Source organism: Parasteatoda tepidariorum, chromosome 2 (assembly GCF_982258835.1).
Source record: "Parasteatoda tepidariorum strain Cologne lab strain chromosome 2, Ptep-v5.0, whole genome shotgun sequence".
Taxonomy (NCBI): domain Eukaryota; kingdom Metazoa; phylum Arthropoda; class Arachnida; order Araneae; family Theridiidae; genus Parasteatoda; species Parasteatoda tepidariorum.
The window spans coordinates 17236788-17250715 of record NC_141756.1 but is presented as its reverse complement, the minus strand read 5'-3'; the positions used below and the strand labels follow the sequence as shown (position 1 = coordinate 17250715).

The window sequence follows — 13928 nt, the reverse complement described above, 5'->3', positions numbered from 1 at the left end:
ATATGTATAGATTTTGTATTATTTGGATTAGTTATATTCACCCTATAACCTGTTGTAACTAGGACAGTCCTTAGGGGCGACCGTTCAGGACCGCTAAAATTTAGGGCCGTCAAAAATTCGAAACTGACTGACAGTTATATTACAAATTTTTCTTCACATTTGCTAAATTTTGAATAAAGTTTTATTAATTCTCGGATATATAATATATACGAGTTATTCGAATTTATATATTTCCAAATATGTCTGATTTCATTTCAGTTAATGTTCCTTTATACCAGGAGTGTAATTTTTAAAATAACAATATGGAACTTTTTGTCGAATTTCAACTTTTATATCATAAAATTAGAATTGTATTAAAATTTCAACTATTGTCGATTTGTGAGTATGTGTTTTGTGGAGGCCAATCCCCAAGAACTGCAGTGGAAAATGTCAAGAAAAATATAAAGCAGGGTTAGCATGATTATTTTTAATCATAGATTTATCTAATAAATAATATATAGTACTGCATTGTCTAATGTATTATACTTAAGGCTGCGATAATAGATCATTGGTATTAAATTTTATTAATAATAAATGTTTTATTTAACCATTTAAACCATTCATATGGTACTATTACAGTTCGCTGTTTTTACAGTTAACAGGAAATTTTGCTTTTCAGAATTATAGTTCTTATTACAATACATTTAGTATCAAATACAAATCTCAATTTTTCCGTGCTTTTGAAGTATCACGAAAAATTACCAAAACTGTCAAAAAAAGTTACTTCAAAACTGTCATTCATACCATTTATTTGATAATTTTAACCTTTTAACGTCGATGCCTTTTTCCAAATAGAATAGTAATAATGTGTTTACACTTCTATGGTTTATTTAAAATGGTAGATTATTTAAATGGTTTATAGGAGTTAGATGACTGTTAATTATTTCTTATTCTAATATAATTTCTCAAGCATAACAAGGCTTAAAGGGGCAAAAATAATGGCTTCAAATGTAAGTGATTTAAAAGTACTACATTAAGATATATCATACAATGGTGACTGTTTTATCCATCTTTTATGAAGTAGTGGAATTTATTTACGTACATAAGTTGGTTTCGCTGTAAATACAAGGGGCGATTTGAAAAACAGATTGCACAATTCTATGAAAGACAGCAAGAATATACATCCAATGTTATAGCGGGATTCAAACCCCTATATTATTGAGGTCTCCATTGTCGCGGGTGTTGTCCTTCTGCCGAACTCTCGGAAGCGTAAAGGTATAATTGTGGGTTCAACATTTTTATGCTGTTTTTCTCTTTCTTTTATGATATCTGTTCTGCAATTAGACTAGAAACAAGCAATTATTTGCATTATGCACTCTACCCTGCATATGCATCAATACCAATGGCTACAGTCAGTGTGCTGGTGGGTGACCACTTGGATCAGTCTGCGTAGTGACCGAGGTTGTGCGGTATTGGTCCTCGTTAAACTGTGCTACCGTAAAGTGCTCGACTTCGCGCGCAGGTTGTCGGGCTACCGAAGCGGGGGTGCCATCCCCTCCGCAGAGGATCAAAATTGTGATGGCATGTCTTCGGATTATCCTCCGGGATGTTTCCCAGACCGTCGCCAATAGCCCATTGTGCAGCTCTAGTGCGACGTAAATTAACAGCAACAGCATCAATACCAGATTCATTCATATATTGTTACATACCCATGGTTACGCTTTGGTTCAAACTCGCTACCTCCATTTTAAATAACGTTTGGTGGAAAGCTAAAACTAGTGTAAAATTACTTGTAATTTTTTTTTTAAATCTTCACTATTCTAAGAATTTATTCTTTTCTATTTATTTTTACACATACATATGAAGACTTGTGAGTTCATAACCAAACACTCCTTATAAGCCTTGCTCAAGTTTAAGAGAAGATTGCTCACATTGAAGAAAAACATTACAAAGATGCATTCTTTGCAACGTGAAGGTGGCTGGTTCGAATCCCACTGTGTCCCAGACTGTATGCGTGTGTTGTCTCTCTATCTTGTGCTATCTGTATATCGACTTCACCAGGACTTATTAGCCAAACTTTGTAATGAGCCACAGGCCTGCGTATGTGTACATAACAATAAACAAATAAATATAAATAGCTGTATCCAAAGTACGGATCTAACTACCGTGGGATTCGAACCCGCTACCTCTCCGTTTCCATTTTAGGATGTGGGGATAGCAATAATGTAGTAATGCTATTTACCCTGATGTAGTAGTGACCTGCTCCCTCACTGGGTGAAGGACTGTCCCGTCGACGAAGGGTTAATTTATGTTTTACCCTGATGTAGTGTTAATTTAAGTTACTGATTTAGTTCAGACTCTTACAGGCAATTATACAAGTACAATTGCATATTTTTTGTAATTTTAAATGTTGGTAGATGTTAATTTACAGCTTGCATAGGAAAAAAAATAACCGAACAGAAACAAAGTTAAAAAAATACTTGCTAAATAAAATAGAGGTTATCAAAATGAACATTTTTACGTCATCTCAAACTATAAAACTGTTAAAATTATCGCCTTTTACTAAAGATTACCTAATTTTACAGCATTTACTACCAAGCAGCAAGATAATAAAAACAATATTTTATTTTTAATTTTATCGAAAAGTCATTATTAAAGCGCTTCGGTAAAAATTACCTAGCTTTTCGGTGTTCCCATAGAGCCAGAAGTACGATAAATTTAACCATATTCTGATAGTTTCGACTATACTTTTTTTTTTCTCAGGGTGGAGTTAAGGAAAACGTTAGTGAACTCAGAAACAAAATATTATCTTTTTTTACATTTACATTCCAGCTCTTGAACGAGCTAAGAATGTGATTTTTAATTTATAATTTTTAATCTTACATTTCAGATTATTTTCATATTTTAATTTGCTCATTGTGGTATGTAAAATAATTTGCTGTTTTATTATCAATGAATATATTTAAATTATACCCATTTAATTTTATACACATATATTTATTTCAATACAAGTTATTTTAAACTTATTATTAAATATGTAGGGTATCTACTTGGAAATAAAGAATAAAGACTTTTTCTGCAATGAATAATTTATTTTTAAAGATGATTCTGTTCTTTGTATAATTCACTTTTCATTCGTTGGTCATTCAATAAAAGGTAGTTCAGTTGTTGATTCTCCGTCTTTGGAATTCATCAATGTTTTTCTAACTATATATAAAAACCTAATGATGGTATTACAGTTTTCTATTGTTGTCAATACATTTTTATAGGCTGGAAAATCACATGGTAGAATCCAGTTCTCCCACATTAATTTTCATATTGGTTTGGTTGTCAACAGCATAACATTGATATAAGTCACAAAGTTATCGTTTTCTTATAAATATTTTTGTTTTCCTAATTTAAAGGTTAAAATTACACGTACTGTTATTATTACGTTACTAGTATTATTATTATTATTATTATTAGAATAACGTATTTCTACGTAATTTTTTAAGATAAAGTTATTGAAATCGGTTGCTGATCTTTTTAACCGTTTCATAATTATTATTTTTTGGTGCAAATTACATTAATATACTATTATGAATTACGATTAAAGAGGTTCGTTAAATGATTTAGAACTTAATTTTCAGCTTCATGCACAAAGTGATGCATTTAAAATAAATCCATCCGTTTGGTAAACAAAAATATTACGGTTGTGAACCCACTAAATTTGCTATAACAATGTACTTTAAATTTTAAATGTTATTTCAAAAAATGACTACTTAGAAAAATGATTTATGTACACTAATAGATATTAACAGTATCATAAGGGAAATACTTAGACGTAGGGTGTGGTGACACAAGTGCTCTTTTTAGTACATATATATATTTTTAGTTGAATAATTTCAACTGTTTTGTGCCAAGTAACAGCAATTATTGCGAAGCAATCATCGGGGTTGATGAGCGCCAGCGAACAGGGGGCTTATCCCCCTAGTAGTTTGATAGGATATCAATATTAACCTTTTTATTATTAGCTGTATTACGAATTTTAGTTAATTATTATTATTTAGTATTATTTATAAATTTTGCCAGATTTTTGATCGTTAAAGGCGAAAACAATTTAAAAACAAAATTTGATTGAAATGAGAAATGTCTAATGTATACTTTGTTAAACATAACATGACTTTTCTTAACCATGATAAAATGGCTCTGAGCTGCTAAAACCCCAAGCTTTACCATAAAAGATAATGCTTTTCACAAATTCGTATCCTCAAATGAGTAGAAAAAATGATTTCCCCAGTTTGATGGAATGTTTGGTTGAAGCCTTTCTCAGGAAACATTCGGGGAAAAAAAAAATTATGTATACTTTGTCTACGGTAAGAACTCCCCCCGGCATGAAGTCTGAGACTATCTGCTGCTATGGAAACAAGAATAGCACATTTCAGGGAGGATGGCTCATCTTCCATCTAGGGCTAACACAATTGATAGAAAAAAAATATTCCCTTTCTCTCACCGACCAGTGCCAAAACGTGACCTAAACAGTGACCCCACTCCCCGACTTAAAATAGTTATACCTCGTTACCATAGACACCGCCACAGGTCCAGACGAATGATTAGGGGAGTTCTCACTTTAGACAAACTACATTTTGAGTGTCACTATATTACTCTGACTCACTATATTACTCGCAGTCAGTATATTATTATATAGTGAGTATTTGTCAGTGTGGACACTAGAGTTGGTATTTTTTTACAATACCGGAATGGATACCTGCCTTAATAATATTTTTAACTGTGCTTTATACATTGTTTTCTACGTTATGTTCGGAGAAAAAGAATTCTGGTAAAATTACTGTACTGTATAATAACATTTCTAGTTTTTTTCTTTTGTTTCTTTTAAATATTATTTTAGTTAATTTAAAATATACGGTAATTAAACCATTTATTTGGTTATTTTTCCGCTCATATGATACCAATTGGCTGAAATTTCTGGTTTTCAAAATTATAGCTTTTATTACTACACATTTAGTAAAAAATACAAAAGTGAAAAGCAAATTTAATTACCCTATTGAATTTTGAATTATGCCACGCTCTAAGCTGTCATGATAAAATTACCAAATTGTGTTCATTAAAAAAAAAAAAAAAAAAAAAAAAAAAAAAAAAAAAAAAATAGCACAAATTTTAAAACCACATTTTATTTTAATTTTACCAAAATCATTACCAAAGTGCCTCGCTAAAAATTGTCGAGCTTTTCGGTGTTCACATATTTTACCATATTCTGGTAGTTCCTGTCATACTTTCTTTCTCAGTCTGGAATGCCTTAACCATGTACAATCTCAGTTTCTTAATTGTTACTCAATAAAATGTTCGAATTCAACTTTTATATCAACGTATTTTTTACGAAAAAAAGGAAAGAAAGAAGAAGAAACTAAGATAATTAAATGAAAGAAGAATTCCATGTTGAGACGATTAGATTCTATCTGTGAAAGTCAGTGCAAAAATTTGTCACCTCCTTTAGGGGGAGTTCAAGGTTTTTTTTTCTACAACACTTGAAAGGGTGCGCAGAGGTTTAGAATTACTGACATGTGTCAAAACCTTCCACGAAGTTCTCACTGGCAGAGCGTTTAGCCCTACAAATGTCCCTTTGAGGATGATCCCAGATGATACGAAGAAAGCATAAAGTTTGTTCTAGCTAATACTCTTTGTAACTTTTTTTTATACATTCCAAAAGAGAAAATGACTCTAGGAAAATTAATGTTTATGTATGAACTGAATATATTTTCTCACCTGAATTATAAGGGATTCCAAAAGTGAAGGTACTTGCATTAACTCTGTTGGAACATAATGTTTTATTCTATCATACCATTGTAATATTTAATATGAGGAAATAGATAACAAATTCCATAGCAAGCAGTTCCGAAAGAAATGTAACTTGTTTAAAAAAAATAGATATGTGCGTAAAAAATCAACTTAAATGCAATAATTGTCGTGGGGGCTTTTAAAATCATTAAATTAAAATCATTTATTAACAAAAAATTTGAAAAGTAACTTTAATTTTTAATTTGCAAATTATTATTCGAAAATTTCGACACTAGGATACAATTTAAAATGAAAATGTATTGAGTATTTCCGACTTACTTAAAGAAAATAATGAAAGCTTTAGTTGGTGAAAAATAATTCGAATAATCATTTTAACTTTTCCTGTATCTATGTAAAATTTTTGATAAATCTACAACATGGAAAATCTCATAACGTTTAATTAACAACAAATAAATAAATAAATCAAATTATGGAAAAAAATAAAATTAGAGTATTGATTTTTCAAAGTTAAAATTTAAAGATTGTTTTGTTTATAATACGCATGTACCTAAAAAAGTTTTTAATATAATTACATTTGAACTTTTTAAATCAAATCAGAATTAATTGTTTTTCCAAACGTGATTTTAAAGATTGTTTTGTTTATAATACGTATGTACCTAAAAAAGTCCTAAAATATAATTACATTTGAACTTTTTAAATCAAATCAGAGGTAATTGTTGTTCCAAACGTGATGCGATTACAATTTGGTTTTCGGTAGAACTCAATTTACTTTTTACAGCACATTTAAATCTTTAAAAATGTATCCTCGAACATATTATAGTGATAAATTCCGAAAATGATATAGGCAGTAAGTTAAATATCCAATTTTCAATTTTCGTTAAAAGCAAAGCAGATTCCAACGAGTGAAATTACTTCTCATTCATTTCTTTTTATTGAATCTCAGAATCTGTATTCTCTAGGTTAATTTTTTTTCTTCAAAAATACAGATAACTATTTTTCAAATCTAAGCAATCGTCTACTTCGTTACCATCAACATAATGTTTGTATATGAGGATAAAATAATTGTATGTTATAAAACAAAAATGTTCTTCTTTTGTGTGAACGCTATTGACGTTTTTAAGAAGAAATAAACATTAAAGAATGAGAATTAACACTAGATTGCCTAAGGAAGTCATTTTGATTGCTTTTAATTTCAATTCGAAAAACAATAATGCATGTATGACACAATTTCTTAGAATTCTGTCCAACATATATTTTTTTTATTGTTAATATTTACTATAAACTTGTTATATAACTGTAAATAATATAAAAAAATATTAAAAATTAGTTTCAGACAAATTTCTTTACACATTATTTATTCCTTTACAATCCAGTCATTTTGACTGCTTTTGAGCACTATAGGTATATACTAAGTTTCAGTCTCTTTAGTGTTAATAACGGGGTTGGTGAGAGGAGCAAGCAGGGGGCGGAACTAACTAGTCAGTTAAAAAATTATTAAATTTGTTTAGAAGTAATATTTCAATTCTTCATAAAATATTTTGTCTAGAAGAAATACTTTTTTATTTCAATTAAATTTAATTTTAATCTTTTATTCAAATTTTGTTCTTCATTAAATATTTGCTTAGACAAAATATTTTATGAAGAATAAGATTTGTTTTTTAAACAAATATTTACTATTTTTTTAAAAAAAATATTTATTTATTTGTTTTATGAACAAATTTATTAATAGATTTTATGAAATTTGAATATTCTTATTATTTAACGGGAGGGGTGAATAAATATTTTTGGTGCAAATAATAATTTTTTCAACTTAGAATAATTTTCAATTTTATTACATTAAGAGAATTTAAAATATGGATTAAGATTTCACTTTACAGGGCTTCTTTTTACTGAAAATTAAAAGTTTAGTCTTTCTCTGAAGTGTAAACGCTCCACTTTTTAAGGACATCTAACGAAGGAGTTAATCCTGCACATCTAAACACCGATGCAAGCCATTCATTTTATCCATTTTTTCATGACAAATAATGAGTTTGGAACACAAGAACAAAGAGTATTTTGAATATTTGTCATTGAAATTGTTCTACACCTAGTATTTAACTCAACTCCTCAATGTGTCACTGTCATAAATATTTAAAATTCTGTAAAATAATGCTTGTCAATAGGAGACAACTGCATTATCTTGATACTTTTGATTTCTTGTAAATGTGCTTATAACTTTAATATCTAATATATATAATTCTCTTACGTGGCTCCCAAATTTTGGCTTTCTTTTCCGCCGGTGGTAACGTTTGCTTTGTTTTGTTTACGTTACTATTTCTCTTACACGGCGACAAAAAAAAAGCCTCATTACAACTCCCCGAATGGCAACGCTAGAAAATCGACCAATGATTGCACTAAAAATGTCACATGCCAAATCTAGCTGAGGTGACTCAACATATAGCGCTTTTAAAAACGGAAACTGAAATAACCAGAGAGCATCAGTGGCGGCAATTACATACTATTAAGTTAGGTAGAAGTGAGTAGTCTTTGTCGATAGATCTCTATTTTAGTATTTTGTCGAAAACGCTTTTTTTCACGAATTTATATATTACGAATTTATTTGACGATTTTTGATTTATATCACGAATTATACTATAGCACATTTCTAATAGGTTTAACGAATTACATGTCATTTATTTGAATTGAAATTTATTTTAATGACTTAGTATTTACTAATAAGGAGTAATTTTAAAAAAAAGTTGTTAAATGGGTTTGAATGATTGTTTTGAATTCTTAGAATTTTCTGCATTTGCAATGTACCTAAGTTAGTAGCGAGTGAAGCGAGCTTAGTTTGCGAAGCAAACCATATAAGGTTGCGTAGTAATTTTCGGGGGTTGGCGAGCGTCAGCGAGCAGGGGGCGCAGCCCACTAGTATATTGTAAATCTTTATTATATTACTTTGATATAGATTATTATAGATTGTAAAGGTGTTGTTATAGATTGTAAAGATTGTAGATTGTAAAGCTTTATTTTCTGGTTCAAAGATTATTTCACTTCTTCCATAAATGATATTAACTCAACTTATATAGTGCTGAAATCTTTACCGTATCAATTTTTTCGGCGCGTCATCAAATATCTTGAGCAAAGTTTAAAGTCAAATATTTTTATCACAACTTTCCTGTGTTTTCATTTCCCAACTTCCGTTCAGTTTCGTGACAATTCTGTTTTAAGACTACTAAAAGTGGTCATTTAAAAACAAGACGGGTAAAAGAACTAAGCGTGGCATGATGGCGGGCACAGCAGATTTATTTTGACCTTAAATAGACTCAACTTTTAAATTTATGTATCTTTGTAGTTATTTTACCACGTTTATATAAACTTGCCTTCGTGTACGTCTGTCCGGGTGGAATTTTGTAATCGATTTTAAACTAACTTCCCGACTAGCTACAAACTTCAAATTTGGCACATAGTTCAGAATTGGATGACAATGCATGAAAATGAAGAGAAAAAAGACACACAAAGTAAAATAAAATTAAAAATTAAAAAAAATTAAAAAAATTTCGAGATTGTCTTTTGTTGTCGATTCCATTATTTCAAATTAGTATTACATGTCAGGTGAAAAGATTTTTATTGTCGGAGTATTTTTATTGGCTGAAAAATCACGTGGTAGGATCCAGTTTTTCCTCATTCATTTCCGGATTGTTTTGGTTGTCATCAGCATAAAACTAATGAAAGTCGTAAAGGTATTGTTTTTCTATAAAGATTTTTGTATCCCTAATTTAAAATGAAAGTTCTATTATTTTAGTAGTGGTCTTGTAGTAGTCTTGACTACTCTTGACTAAGAAAAATAATCTAAATAAAAATATATATTTTTAAAAACCACGTTTTTTGTAGTGAAGAATAATAATTGAAAAGAAATAATTTTTAAAAAATATAAAATAAAAATTAAAAAAATTATAATTTAAAGTAAAAAAATTCAAAATAAAAAATAATATTTTTAAAAACTACGTTTTTGTAGTGGAGAATAATAATTAAAAAAAAATTGAAAAACGAAAAACGTGGGGAGCATGAAATACATAACAGTATACATACACATACATATACACATTTTCTTACTCATGCACATGCACAGCCACATATACATATGCATATACACAAGCATATTCCACATCCACATTCAGATACAATTACAGATATACCATACACATATTCTCAAGAGCACACATACACACACTATAACATTACTGTTATGTATTTCATGCGCCCCACGTTTTTCGTTTTCCAATTTTTTTTTAAATTATTATTCTCCACTACAAAAACGTGGTTTTTAAAAATATTATTTTTTATTTTGAATTTTTTTATTTCATTTTAATTATTTATTTATTTATTGCTGACAAAATTTAGTTAACCGAAAAGAAAGAGAAAACTGTTTGTCCTATATTAGCATTCGCCTCATAAAATCGGTGAATCGTTAAAATGGAGAGAATCACTCAATAATGCGATTTTTTTTACTTTCATTCTTGTGAATTTTTTTTCGTGTTGTTTTTGCGGGATTTATATTTTTCCTTTTATTTAGGTTGATGATAGTTCAACACAAAAAAATTTAATTTTTTTTCTCCTCGCTTTCTTTACGTTCTTTGTGATAAATATTAGACAGTCGTTTGAAATTTATTTATTTATTTGAAATTTCATATAGAATTTTGTAATTTTTGAAGATTTTTAATGTTTTAAATTTTATTTTCTTTCTTTATTAATTAAACCGGTGTTTATTTTGATGTTCTTAAATTTTAAATTTTATTGTTGATTTATTTCGAAAGTAATCGAAATCAAAAATCATTTTCGTTTTAAATTTACTGTTGGTTTTCTTTAATTAAAAAATTTGAAACTAATAAATGTTCTATTAATTAATTTTTAAGTACTTTCGTTTAGTCTTTCAATTATTTCATTCCGTGTCGTAGTTTTAGACATTCTTTCTTTTTAAAACTTTTTTTGTTTTTTTGTTTCCAATGAGCTGCACAATCTGTCTTGCCGATGAGCAGACCTAGTGCGTTCTCCAGAGGTGGTATCCACTCTTTCAGGACCACCACAATGGGTGAGATACCGTTGGTCATGTTAATTTGCACGTCTAGTGCCTGCCACACTAGATGGCAGCACCGAGACTCTATTTGGATACTAAAGTGCACTAGGAATTTAATTTTGCCGGAAATGCCAAGAGCTAATGAGGCACTCCAGGGATCTTTTACATGCCGCATAATCATACGACATGGCCGCTGAGGATTTTCTGCATCCCGAAAATCCGGTGTCTGGGCCGGGGATCGAACCCGCAGACTTGGGCTCAGAAGGCCGACGACAAACCAACTGCGCCACCCAGCCACGCTTTTTAAAACTTATGAACAACAAAGTACAACAATGGAAAAGAAACAACTCACTCCGCACTCCGTAAATATATTGGGAATTTCTCAATGGTGTTTCAGATTAATACAGAGGTTTCTGTTACTAAGGTTACAAGTAGTTAAGTTTAACATATTTATTTGAAAGTTTGGTTGCGATATTTTAATAAGCTATAAGACACTACAGTGTATAATGTGTCTAAGCTATTTCTTGTCAACTTGCAAGACAAGAGTCTTGGATAAAGTAAGAGGTTCCCCAAAACTTTATTAAGCGAGCCCCGGAGGCTCAGGGGATAGAACGTTCGCCTCTCAATGAGGTGTTCCAGGTTCGAATCCCAACTTTGGCTGGTCGATACAAATTCTGTTCCTGGCTCATACCGACCACAGTGTTGACATAAAATATACCAAGTGTTAGGCTGATCAGGGGTAAGAATCTTCTTGCCGGTCGAGTTGACCCAGGGAGGTCCTTGTGGTTTTCCTCTCCATGTAATGCAAACGCGGGTTAGTTCAATCAAAATGTCCTCCACGAAGGCAAGTTTGTATCAATGCTTGATTTAAGTTTTCTTCCCTTCTTCGAAATTACGACGTTGCCGAGTTAAACATTGATAGCCATAAACTCAGAATCGAGTTGACTGTTCAACGCCGGTTATGACATAAAATAAAACTTTATTATTTAAAATTTTTAGAACTTCAATGTCTATAAACTTGGAAATTCGGATATAGAATATGGGTTATATGTGCTATACGTATTGTGTTATTATTGTGTTCTTACGTTATCTAGTTATTTATTATAAAACAGCAAAGATCATTTAAGACTATTTTTACAAACACATAATCATGAGCCGCGATGGCTCAGGGGATAGAGCGTTCGCCTTCCAATGAGGCGAACCGGGTTCCAATCCCAGTCGATACGAATTCCGCATCCGGCTTGCACCGACCACAGTGCTAACGTGAAATATCCTCAGTGGTAGACGGATCATGGGTTAGAGTTCCCTTGCCATCAGGCTAACCGTGGGGGTTCTCGTGGTCTTCCTCTCCATGTAACGCAATTGCGGGTTAGCTCCATCAGAAAGTCCTCCACGAAGGCAAATTTCTCCCAATACTCAATCCAGGAGTTTCCTTGTCTTCTGGATTAGGTGGTTCGAAATTACAAGGCTGCGGAGTTGAACATTAGTAGTCGTTTACCCATAAAATTGGGTCGGCTGTTCAACGACGGTTATTAAAAAAAAAAAAAAAAAAGCATAATTATTATTCTTTATACGTGTATAATTCATCTGAAAACATTATTATGTCAGACATTTTAAACATAATTTAGTCAAAAGTTATTTCTGATATTTGGAGTAGACGTTTCTACAAAATTTATCATACAAAAACTATCATACTGGGAAATTTTGAAACAAAGATAAAAGTTAAAATCTTCTTTTTTCTGAATACCAATTATATTTAAGTTACGTGTCTAAATTATGCATTTACGCAATATGATTGTTTTAATTTTGTTGTAGATGCCCAGAGTTACGGAGAAATCAATCAACTAGGTGGATTTTTCGTGAATGGTCGACCTCTACCTAACGCAATTCGTTTACGAATAGTGGAATTGGCTCAACTAGGAGTGCGTCCCTGCGACATCTCAAGACAGTTAAAAGTATCACACGGATGTGTATCGAAAATTCTAGCAAGGTATCAAGAGACAGGCTCCATACTCCCAGGAGCCATTGGTGGAAGCAAGCCCCGAGTCACAACTCCAAAAGTAGTGTCCTACATACGACACCTAAAACAAAAAGATCCCGGGATTTTTGCCTGGGAAATCAGAGACAAGCTTTTAGGGGACAGAGTTTGCGACAAATATAATGTCCCCAGTGTCAGCAGTATCAGTAGAATATTAAGGCATAAAATTGGAGTCAATAATAGTTTGGACAAAAATCGACACCTGTACAATGGAATTTATCAGTATACTTGTGCGGGAAGTTCAGTGCAACCACAACCAGCAACTCCTTTGCTGAGCAAAGAAAACTCTTCAGTGACACCAAGACCGTGGCCATCAGCCCACTCTGTTTCTGATTTGCTAGGGCACTTCCAGTCTACATCAGCGCTGACTGGGCAGCCATTTCCCACTCCTGACGCAACTGCTGCCATTACACAAAACTATAATTATTATATGTACCACCATTTGCACGGTCATCATCATCATCATCATCAGACTAACGCTATGACAAGTTTCCTTCCAAATATTCATCAAGTCCCATAAAAGTTATATAAAATAAAACCCTATTGAATTCTGTGATAATTGGTGCCAAAGAGTAACGCTTTTAATTCGTTGTTTCTGAATGGAAACATAGTGAGAGAAAAATACATTTATTTTATACAAGGGTTGCTTATTTAAATCTTATGTGACGGCATATATTGCAAAGATTTGATAATTAATTAGATAGGCGACAACAGGAAATGTTTTAAATAACGCTTTGTAAAATGATGTGTAAATATTATTGGAAAGAAAAATGTTGCGTTTTTAAAATAAATAATTCAAAAACTCAAAACCCATATGCTTTATTTATTTTGCAAAACAAATGATTGGATTCTCATTGTGACTTAACAAAGTGAATAGTAAGTAAAAATATTATATCTATGCAATAAAAGATTATAATTCATAATCTGTATACAGTTATAATGCTCCTTAATATTAGAAACCCATTATGTTGCAAAAACAAACCTTTAAGCACAGTTTGAAATAAAGACAAGTTCAAATTCTTTTCAAGGAAATAGTTTATGTTTAGTAATAAAACAAAG

General features: G+C 31.1%; 1 protein-coding gene across 1 annotated transcript in view; it reads left to right on the top strand.

The window, feature by feature from the left end:
- The window catches only part of LOC107441569 (paired box protein Pax-1), a 43286-nt gene extending 29608 nt beyond the window's left edge, over positions 1-13678 (top strand). Inside the window, exon 2 of the mRNA XM_016054880.4 lies at positions 12647-13678. Within this exon, the coding sequence (XP_015910366.1) occupies positions 12647-13389 (743 nt within the window). The 3' untranslated portion in view covers positions 13390-13678. The remainder of the gene's footprint in view (positions 1-12646) is intronic.
- The last annotated feature ends 250 nt before the right edge of the window (positions 13679-13928 follow it).